We start from the raw sequence: 11,699 nt of genomic DNA, 5'->3' as shown, positions 1-11,699 counted from the left end.
GCCCTACATTTCCACCTTCTGCCCAGAGGAGGAATTCGGAAATGTCCTCCATTTGGGGCGTGGCAAAGCGCCAGCGTGAGTCTGTTTGGCTTTGTTGTTGTGTCGCGTCCTACATTTTACGGGGCCTGTGTCCTCTGCTAGGCAGCCCAAATGAAGGGAGCGGTACACTTCGCCTCCCATTGGGCTGCAGAGAGAGGGAGACTTCCTCTGCCACAGAAGGCGCCTCTTTCCTTTTTGCAGCAGCAGGAATGGAAGGGGCGGGGCAGAGGGGGCGGGGCCTGAAGGAGGTGGGTAGGTCACGTGGCTCCCTCCACTTTCCCTCCTCTTCTTCCTCTCAGGATCTCGAAGGAAGGCGGAGTCCCAAGATGGCGGCGGCGCTGTCCGGAGGAGCGGGAGGAGGGCTGGTTTTGGCCGCTGGGTTGTTCCGCAGCCGGGTGGCCATCGTGACCGGCGGGGGCACCGGCATCGGCAAGGCCATCACCGCCGATCTCTTGCAACTCGGTGGGGAAAGAAGGCGGACCAGAGGGGGGACCTGGGGAAACGTGTCCTCTCTAGGAATCTCTGGGTCCTCCATAGCATCTCTATGGTCAGATTTAACCAAAAGCTGCCCTGGAGACTCTAGCGATTCCTAGAGAGAACGCTCCGCTGGGCATCTGTGGCTCCTCCAGCGCAACTCTATGGTCAGTGCCTAGCATATGTGGACCCCAGAGTTGCCCTGGGGGTCTTAGGGAGATGGCCTCTCAGGTAGAAACATAATAATGCTTTGGAGGCTGAGAGTGCTGTACTTGCCCACAGGGAGACATTGGGGAATCCCTAATAGTTCCCTATGGGCAAGTATGGTTCCTCTGTGGGCAAGTGCTGCCATCTGTTTTAGGATGTGTCCCTTCAGGTCTCTTCTGACATGGCACCCTCTCAAGGTTGTTTTTTTGTTCTTGGCCAAGTTTCTTCAGAAACAGTTTGCCCTTGGCCCTCTCTTTCTTTGTCTCCAGGCGAGAGAGAGAAAGAGAGAGAGAGAGAGAGAGGCCGTAGCCGTGTTAGTCTGTAAAATCAGTATCTTGTAGTTCCTTGTGGCCCCAGAGCTCTCTGACAGAGAAGGCCAAATGTCTCACAAAACCACAGTTCCCAGGACTCCATAGCCTTGAGCCAGGGCAGCTAAAGCGGCCTCAAAGGGGATTCTTTTTGCAGTGTGTTTTGGACCTTCCACTGTGTTGGTGTCAAACAAAGAAAACCAAATACGGTATATACTTGTCTATGGCGGGTTACAGACCGCCAAATAGTACGTATACAATACGTACTAGGGTTAGGAAGGGGCGGTGCTTCCGCACCCCCCTAACCCTAATACGTATTGAATACGTACAAGATGGCGGCGCCCTGTTCATACGGGCGCCGCCATCTTTACGTATCGGATGCTGAGCGTCCATACGTGTCGCAGCCTTCATGACGTAGTGAGTGCGCCCCTGGCACCTCGCTACGTCACAAACGCGACTCAAAAAGAAGCTCCATTTTGGAGCTTCTTTTTCAGTCCACGCGGGCCACGCCGTCTGAAGGCTCCGGCTCCCCCGCGGACCTACGGCGGTGACGGCAGACCGCCGCAAAGCGGCAGTCGTACCCCACCTATAAGTCGACCTCATGATAAAGTCGAGGGCAAATGATGGATTTTGTAATCACCCTTGGATAAGTCGAGGGTAAAACTTAGGGCAAGCAACAAAGGATCCAATGATGAAGCAAAGGAAAACAATGCCAAAGAATCTACAAAACTCTGGCAGGCATATGTGTTGGCTCACACTAAAGGATAATGGAAGAGAGAACAGAGAGAGGGCAGTGCTTCCGAGACAGATACCATCTTGCCTTTCACCAGGGATGGTTCTCTCTTTAAAGAGTTAAAGTATTGTTACATTGGCCCAAGATAAGTCGACCTAGGTTTTGGGGTCAATTTCAACTATACATGAGTATATACAGTAGGAAATGGGGAAATTTACAAGAGAGTAGCCTGAGGTCATTGTGAAATCCTCTGTGGAAAAGCACTTTGTAGATGCTGGAGTGATACTTGGGGAGGGAGATCCATCTGATGGTCTCCTCCTTTCCAAACATATCATTATGGATGAAACAGGACATTTTATATGGGATTAACAGTGAGTCCAGAAACTGGTGGTGATGGGTAATTTACATCAGTTGAATCTGCACTGTAGAAATAATCTAGTTTGACACCACTTTTACTGCCACAGCTAAGTGCGTTGGAATTATGGGAATTGTAGTTTTGTGAGACATTTTTAGCCTTCCCGGTCAGACTCTGGGGCCACAGCAAACTACAACCTCCAGAATTCCGCAGCATGGAGCCATATCAGTTAAAACAGTATCAAACTGCCTTATTACTGCAGTTTGGACCACAGCCAATGAACCTTAAGGAGAAAGGGTTCCTTCTAGACAGAAGCGGAGGGATGAGTTCACTTTAGTGAAGGGAGAACATGCTTCTTTTAACAGTGTTCTGCGCCATGTAATTCAGCAGGAGGCTGAAGTTTTATGGGTGCACAGAGGCCCACTTGCATAAAACAAGTGGGAAAGTGTAATGATGGCTTTGAAAGAAACAAAGAGACAGTTTTATTGCCTTGTCCTTCAACTACTTGGGATCCTGCTTTCCTCTTTCCCTAATGTAAAATGCACTGGACTTTCAACCATGTTTGAATCTTGAACTTTGATCATTGATATCTACAGCTCTCTCAATTCCCTATCCAGCAGGCATGAGAAAGGCAAATGTAAAGCATGATTGTTGCAAAACACTAGTAGTCTGGAAAATGTTCACTGCATAGCAGGTGAAAATTGTGCTCTTAATTGAAGACTGCACATAAATGTCCAGATATTGGATCTTTCTTTCTAGCTTTAATTCTACTCTGTTGTCTGACTGTTACCATTTGCTGAATTCTGGGGCACTGTGACTCAGTCAAAACTTGCCTTTAATGCTGCCCCCCTCCAACACTGCTTTGTCTGACAGGCAGATAACTTTTTATAAGCGGAAGGAACCATTGTTCACATTGCAAAATGCATCCACCTCTGTCTTCAGAAGAATGTAATTAAGCTGATACTACAAGTTTTGCTGTAGCTCAAAGAAAACTGGGGAAACCTCAGAGAGTCCTCTGATCTGAAATATGTTTCTTCTAGTTTTGAACACTTACTGAATAAGGTTCTGAATAGTGCCAGAACCAACTGATAGATTTTGCAACTTTTGTAATGTGGGCTGGCAGGGGATAGGACTCAGTAAAGATGAAAGTTTAGGAAAAAATGCATCTCTCCACAGAAAAGAATATTCCAAGTTACTTGCATGACTTCACTGCAGAATCCTTCTGTTAGAACATAATTGTGTAAAGGTTTTTATACAACAAAAGATGTTCTTTTTCTAGCTCAAGAGCTACCAGCTTGTGTATTTAATATCTTTTTTAAAAAGCAGGGGTAGACAGGCATTTGTTCTTGCAACAATCCTTGACTGAAGTAGTGATAGCTATAAACGTTGCCCAGTTTGTGTGATTGAAGTGATGCAAGCTTCGGATCTCTGCATTTGAATTCACATCTCTTTGTTTGAACCCTGCTTGTGTAGTTCAAAAATCTTGGGAGATCAGTTTGTGGCAGATAGTATAACACCTCTGAAGGAATTCACTTGACAAATGCCTACTTCACATCCTGCTTTCAGGCATGCTATTAGTTCCTTGTTTTCTATGTCTTTTGCTATACAAGACCACAATTACACAGGCAAATACATGTGTCACACACCCGTGAACAAAACACATATCCCGGTAGGTCTGTCAAACCATTAGTGAAGCACAGGGAATCTAGATGGCTCTCCAACCACTTACAAGTGGTTTAGCTGACATATGCTGTCTTTCTGGAGTATGTAGTGTGGTCTGGTTTACTGCAGAAGAGGGAATCGTGGCTCTACTGATCTTTTTGGACCATAGTTTCCCATAACTTCTCATCGTTAGCTAATTGCTAGGGCTAATGGAAATTGTAGGCTATCTAGAAGGCCATGGCCTCTCATGTTTTACTGTATCTGGATAGGCTGTGGTTCTGCCAGTACCTTGGTAGCTCAGTTACAGAATTAATGCTTCGTGTTAATCAGTAATATAAAGTTATACCTTGGTTAACAACGTATATGTTTTCTGATCATTACTACTTTAAATAGAAAATTTGGTACCAAGTACCAAATAGCATGAAAAGAATAGGGTTCCTAGGCTACAAAAAGAGCACTTCAACCTATTTCAGCATGTTTTACTGAAAACAACAAAATGCACATGCATACTTTAAAAAAACAACAATCGATGGTAACAGTACATTATAGTGTGCTGTAGTCACATCTTCAGTGAGCACACCTGTGAGTCACTAGGGGCGGAGCTAGCAGACTAGCTTTTATTCTTCTCCCAGAGCCTCTGCAGAGCAGTTCCTGCTACAGAGAAGAGGAGGAGAAGTAGCTGGGCAGCCATTTTAATGAGACTGTTGTTTTTTAAAACTCTAGGAAGAGTGGTGCTTGTAGTCACATCTTCAGTGAGTCACACCTGTGAGTCACTAGGGGCGGAGTAGCAGACTAGCTCTTTATTTCTTCTCCCAGGCCTCTGCAGACAGTTCCTGCTACAGAGAAGAGGAGAGAGAAGTACTGGGCAGCCATTTTAAGTGATGACTGTTTTTTTTTTAAAACTCTAGGAAGAGTGTGCTTGTAGTCACACTCAGTGAGTCACACCTGTGAGTCACTAGGGGGCGGAGCTAGCAGACTAGCTCTTTATTTCTTCTTCCCCAGAGCCTCTGCAGAGCAGTTCCGCTACAGAGAAAGGAGGAGAGAAGTACTGGCAGCCATTTTAGTGATGACTGTTTGTTTTTTTAAACTCTAGGAAGAGTGTGCTTGTAGTCACATCTTCAGTGAGTCACACCTGTGAGTCACTAGGGGCGGAGCAGCAGACTAGCTCTTTATTCTTCTCCCAGAGCGGCGCCATATTTTATTTCATTTTATTTCATTTTTTTTTAATCCAAGGAAATCACAGCAAAGGCAGAATTGATCGAGCTCACTGCCACAATTGTTGAAGCATCAGGGGCTTAGCGTTGGTGTTTTCTGAAGGATTCTTTTTTCAGGAGGAAGCCCACAGTCCGGTTCCAGTAATTCCTAAGACTTTTCAGTGTGACACTGACGGATCCACGGCAGTTACCTGCAACACTTGGGGATGTTTGTTTCTTGCCTAAAGAAGTGGAGAACTTCACATGCACCAAGTGCAAGTTGGTAGCACTCTTGGAGGAGAAAGTGCAGCAGTTAGGGAGCAGGAGGATTTCCTGGACAGAACAGAACAACAATCCTGGATGAATACCATGCAGAGGAAGATGCTAGAGCTGAGGAGGTCACTTCACATACACAGGAGGAAGATAGCTGGAGGAATGTCACACAGAGAAGTAGGCCAAGAAGGATTTGTTCGGGGAGCTTGTAGCTAGAGAATCGATTCAAAGCTCTTTCCCTTACAAGGAGGATGAAGAAGAGCAGCATGGACAGACTTCAGGGACAGAGCAGGCAAGCTGAGCGTCCCACCCAAGGGAACAGCTGCTGCTAAATCTCGTAGGAGGTGTGTGGTCGTAGTGGGAGACTCCTGCTGAGGGGTACAGAAGCAGGTGATTTGTAGGCCTGACAAGATGTCTCGAGAGGTGTGTTGTCTCCCAGGGGCAAAGATCCGGATGTGACAGAGAGGCTGACAAGACTGGTCAAGCCTACTGACCAAACCCCTTCCTCTTGGCCCACGTGGGAACCAATGATACTGAAAGACACAGCCTGCAGAACATCAAAAGGGATTACGAGGCGCTTGGTAGGAAGCTGAAAGGAATGGATGTACAGGTTGTCATCGCATCTCTTCTGCCGTTGAAGGGCATGGTCCAGGAAGAGAGGAAATAAGCGGATGTGAACAACTGGCTTTGCAGATGGTGCGCCAAGAACAATTTGGATTCTTTGATCATGGGCTGCGGTTCCATGAGGAGGGACTTCTTGCAACGGACGGGTTGCATCTCACACCAGTTGGAAGAAATGTTTTGCCAACAGTCTCAAGAACTTGATCAGGAGGGTTTAAACTGAGTTCCGAGGGGGAAGGGAGACAATATTAGGGAAGGCGAAAGGGCTGGAGAAAATAGTCAACAGACATAGAGGAAACAAGAAAAAAAGTGCAAGATCCAACATGGAGGGCAAAAAAACTTGCACAAGCAAAAAATGTGACCCGTGGTCTGCGATGCCTCACACTAATGCACAGAGCATGGGAAATAAGCAAATGAACTTGAATCCCCTAGTACAGCAAAGCAAATATGATATAATAGGCATCACTGAAACCTGGTGGGATGAGTCTCATGATTGGAATGTGGAAATAGAGGGGTATAACCTTTTTAGAGAAATAGGCCAAACAGGAAAGGAGGAGGATAGCACTATATGTCAGAGATATTTACACCAGTGAAGAGATCCAGGACATCAATCATGGAAGCCAGGTGGAGAGCATCTGGATAAGAATCAAAGGGAGGGAAACAACAAGGAGTTTATGGTGGGAGTCTACTACAGACCCCAAGTCAGACGGAGGAATTGGATGAGGCCTTTCTAGAACAGATGACACACAGTCAGAAAAGAAGATGTAGTAGTGATGGGCGACTTCAACTACCCGAATTTGTTGGAAGTCAAACTCAGCCAGATCCTCAGGTCTAGCAAATTCCTAACTTGCCTGGAAGACTATTCATGGTCCAAAAGGTGGAAGAGGCAACAAGGGGGTCGCTATTTTGGATCTGATCCTAACCAACAAGGATGACTTGGTTAATGAGGTGCAAGTGGTGGGATCCCTAGGTGGAAGTGACCATGTTCTCCTGGAGTTTGTTATACAATGGAGAGGAGAAGCCAGGCATAGTCAAACACGCATTCTAGACTTATGAGAGCGGATTTCAGTAAACTTAGAGAAGTATGAGGGTGATCCCATGGTCAGAAATACTAAAGAGAAAGGAGTTCAGACCGGATGGGAGTTCTCAAAAGAGAGATACTGAAGGCACAATTTCAAACAGTTCCAGTGAGAAAGAAAAACGGGAGGTGTCTCAAGAAACCAGGATGGATGACTAAGGAACTTTCAACTAGACTAAGTTTGAAATGGAACATGTATAAGAAATGGAAAAAGAGGGAAATCACAAAAAAGGAATTAAAAGAAATAGCAGGCATGTGTAGGGGTAAAGTCAGAAAAGCTAAGGCACAGAATGAACTCAGGCTTGCTAGGAGGTTAAGAACAACAAAAAGGGCTTTTTTGGATATGTCCGCAGCAAAAGGAAGAAGAAGGAAACAATAGGGCCACTGCGGGGAGAAGATGGCAAAATGCAACAGAAGACAAAAAAAGGCAGAACTACTCAACACCTCTTTGCCTCAGTCTTCTCAGAAAAGGCAAAGGGTGCTCAACCTGAAGATAATGGAGCAGAGGACAGAACAGGAGAATTTCAGCACGAATAAGTAAGAGATAGTAGAGGAATACATTGTTAATCTAAATGAATATAGTCTCCAGGACCAGATGAACTACATCCAAGAGTATTAAAAGAACTGGCAAATGTAATATCGAGCCATTGGCAATAACTTTGGAGTACTCCTGGAGAACAGGAGAAGCCCAGCAGACTGGAGGAGGGCAAACGTTTGTCCCCATCTTCAAAAAGGGGAAAAAGAGGATCCCAACAATTACATCCAGTTAGTCTGACATCTATACCAGGAAAGATTCTAGAGCAGATCAAAAAAAAGAGTCTGTGAAACTAGAAAGCAATGCCATAATCACAAATAGTCAACATGGGTTTCAGAGAAACAAGTCATGCCAGACAAATCGGATCTCTTTCTTTGATAAAATTACCAGTTAGTAGATGAAGGGAATGCTGTGGATATAGTATATTGATTTCAGAAGGTCTTTGACAAGGTTTCCCATGATATTCTTGCAAACAAGCTTGTAAAATGTGGGCTAGACAAAGTAACTGTTAAATGGATCTGTAATTGGTTGACTGGCCGAACCCAAAAGATGCTCAACAATGGCTCTTTTTCCTCCTGGAGGGAAGTGACCAGTGGGGTCCCACAGGGCTGTGTCTGGGCCCAGTGTTATTCAACATCTTTATCAATGACCTGGATGACAGAATTGGGAGCACCTTATCAAATTTGCAGATGACACCAAATTAGTAGGAATAGTTAATATTCCAGAGAACAGGACCAACATTCAAAATGATCTGAATAGACTAGAAAGCGGGGCCAAAGCTAAAAAAGTGAAATTCAACACAGAGAAATGTAAGGTACGGCACTTAGGGCAGAAAAATGAAATGCACAGATATAGGATGGGAGACACATTGGCGAATGAAAGTACATGTGAAAGAGACTAGGAGTCCAAGTAGACCATAAGCTGAACATGAGTCAACGGGTCATGCAGCAGCTAAAAAGGCCAATGCAATTCTAGGCTGCATCAATAAAAGTATAGTGTCTAGATGAAGTGAAGTAATAGTCCACTGTATTCTGCTTTGGTCAGGCCCCACCTGGAATATTGTGTCCAGTTCTGGGCACGGAGAAACTGGAGCGTTTCCAGAGGAGGGCGACTAAAATGGTGAAAGGTCTGGAAACCTTGCCCTATGAGGAACGACTCGGGGGGCTGGGGATGTTTAGCCTGGAGAAGAGAAGGTTAAGAGGTGATATGATAGCCCTGTTTAAATATTTGAAAGGATGTCACATTGAGGAGGAAGCAAGCTTGTTTTCTGCTGCTCCAGAGAACTGGACCCGGAACAATGGATGCAAGCTACAGGAAAAGAGATTCCACCTCAACATTAGGAAGAACTTCCTGACAGTAAGGGCTCTTCGACAGTGGAACAAACTCCCCCGGAGTGTAGTGGAGTCTCCTTCCTTGGAGGTCTTTAAGTAGAGGCTAGATGGCCATCTGTTGGGGATGCTTTGATTTGGATTTCCTGCATGGCAGGGGGTTGGACTAGATGGCCCTAGTGGTCTCTTCCAACTCTATGATTCTATGATTCTATGAACTTTCTAGAGTTCATTTGAAAGCTTTTCCCAAAATGCACCTGGGCTGATATTTTTTCTTTCTTCAACCTCCATTTGTCTAATTATTTCTATTTTGGTTGCCAAAATAGGTACCTGTTGAGGCAGGTTCATCTGGTTCCTCCTTTCTCTCCGTTGTGCTGTCCACATATGTTCAGTAAGGGATTTGGAAGGCAGCTAACTTGCCTGTTGTAGACAGGCATGCACAACTACAGTGGGGTCAACGGGAACAGAATTCTGCTCTTTTGCAGCTCAAGTTTTTATGTCACTGTTCACTGTAGATGTGCTGCTACAACCTGATACTGATAGTTTGTGTTTCTACAGCCCTCCACTATACTCCCAATGCCAATGCTGTTTAAAAACCACACAAAAACCTCCACCTAGGATTGGGGTAGGAAACTGTGGAAGGCTAGGGGACTGCAGTAATCCATCTGGAGATCTTGGAGGGGAATTTATTGTTCCATTAATTAAATAACACCCATATTTTTTGCTGTCAAAGACTCTCACCCCTGTGGTTACAGAGCACGTCATTTTGGAACATGTTTTTTGTGGTTTTTTCAGGCTATGTGGCCACCATGTTCTAGAAGATTTTCTTCCTGACGTGGCAGGCATTTGTGGCTGGCATCTTCAAAGAATGCTTGCCTGGAAAATGTGGGTCTATATAATTGTAGAACAAATTTTTGTCACCCATGATGGGGCCATGAATGGCACAGATGGGGGAATGTGGGCTGCAGGCCCCATGTTGTCCATTCCTGAGCTAAACAGGACAAGGAAGAACCAGTGTGGCTATGCTAGCATAAAAAGGCTTTGTTAAAAACAGCTTCATTTTCAGAGGCTTTGTTAACTGAGGTATTCCTATACACAATTCTAAGAAGACAGGCCTGTTACAGACTGCCAAAATAAAGCTGCTTTGGGTCTCTTTAGAGGTATGCTATTTAAATGATGCATGGGTCCTAAGAGTCCGGAGGTCGCACCAAAGCCACACTCCATTCCTAAGCACCGGAGTGCAGCTTTGGTGCAGCTTCCGGATTCTTGGGATGCATGCATCATTTAAATAGCATACCTCCAGAGAGACCCAAAGCAGCTTTATTTTGGCAGTCTGTAACAGGCCACAGATTGTAAACTCTGATTTTTTTAAAGCTGTATTCATGGTTGATATATAACTGGCATCTTGGCAGCTTGAACAATTTTGTATCACAAGTTTGAACTATGTAATGATTCTCAAAGCCTATCAGCATGAATAGATCAAATCAGGGAATAGAAGTCCATTGTGCTTGTGTGTTAATTTGAGCATGTGATAAGACTAATGTGTTTGTATTTTACTGAAGATTTGACATGCAAAGGGATCTTGTAGCACTTTTGAGACTAACTATGTAGAATAAGTTGTATCATAAGCTTTCATGGAGGAAAGTTTATGCTACAATTTATTCTACATAGTCTCAAATGTGCTACAAGATCCCCTTGTGTACTGATATTCCAGACTAACGTGGCTGTGTCTCTGAATTCTACCCCAATGATAATTTGGTGTACACTTATGGAAAGCAAACAAAGTTCTAAACTAGAGGTGTGCAGTTTCTTTGCCACTGAATGCTATTTGGTACAAGATAAGCTCGTTTTAACCTATGCGTAAACCTTGGATGCCAAGGCACAACTGATAGGTATCTTATGATAATTCCACTACGTACATTTTGGTGTGATCTATGATTTCCTAGCATTCTTTTGTAATGGCTGGTTCAGTTCCTCGAAAGTAGGATGGTATGAGGTTTATTGTTGTATTATTTCATCAAATTGTCTAGACCTAGGAGACAAAAAATGTCCTTGTTAGCCAATAAGTAATGATGGCAAGAGGATCTAGCATCTTTTCCTGTTGCCACTAAAACTAGTTTTGTTTCCTATCAATCAAATTCCACCACTGGTGCAGAAATTGTCAGGTAATTTTCCAGTCCACGAGTTGAGATTGTACAATTTGCAAACTGAGTATCTGGTTGTAGAAGCTTTTTGATCCCATTCAACCATGTTCATAAATTTTTAAAGCTATTGAAAATGTTTGATGACTTGGAAAATGATGATGGAGGAGGCTTATTTCAATCAGTATGCAGTCAATTCTTTAGGAAGAGACCTCATTTGTCCTATCCAAAGCACAGTGCAATTACTATTAATGTCCAATATCAATCTGGTTTTGTCTTGACAGGTTGCAATGTAGTCATAGCCTCTCGGAAACTTGACAGATTAAAAGCTGCGGCAAAAGAGCTAGCTGCCAAAATTCCATCCTCAAATCCTGCTCAGGTGACCCCTGTACAGTGCAACATTCGCAAAGAAGAAGAGGTAAAAAATACTTTATTTTTGTGCAGGTCTACAGAGGTCTACTGATGGTATATACACTGCTGGAGTGTATTGACTTTGGGTGTCTTCTGTATTTGTGAAATAAATAGTATTTCTCCCCCCCCCCCAAAAAAAACACCCCTATCTATTTGAAAGGATAAAATGAAACACTGTCCCCCTCTGTTCTTGAAGGATGTGCTAACTTCTGTTGTCTTCACAGAGGTGATTGTTAGGGTGCTGCAGTGCTCTATCAGCTCTTGGAAAAGATTTCTCACAAATCATTTTGTGTCACTGTTTTTCCACCCTGTAGCAGCCTCCTTGATTCATAGTGAAATCA

The 11,699-nt window shown here is 44.3% G+C and overlaps 1 protein-coding gene across 1 annotated transcript in view; it reads left to right on the top strand.

The window, feature by feature from the left end:
• Positions 1-322: 322 nt before the first annotated feature.
• Positions 323-11,699, top strand: part of PECR (peroxisomal trans-2-enoyl-CoA reductase) — a 28,718-nt gene continuing 17,341 nt past the window's right edge. Inside the window, exons 1-2 of the mRNA XM_042479714.1 lie at positions 323-501; positions 11,232-11,365. Of these exons, the coding sequence (XP_042335648.1) occupies positions 366-501; positions 11,232-11,365 (270 nt within the window). The 5' untranslated portion in view covers positions 323-365. The remainder of the gene's footprint in view (positions 502-11,231; positions 11,366-11,699) is intronic.

Source organism: Sceloporus undulatus, chromosome 1 (genome assembly GCF_019175285.1).
Source record: "Sceloporus undulatus isolate JIND9_A2432 ecotype Alabama chromosome 1, SceUnd_v1.1, whole genome shotgun sequence".
Taxonomy (NCBI): Eukaryota; Metazoa; Chordata; class Lepidosauria; order Squamata; family Phrynosomatidae; genus Sceloporus; species Sceloporus undulatus.
This window is presented reverse-complemented; position numbering and strand designations above follow the sequence as displayed.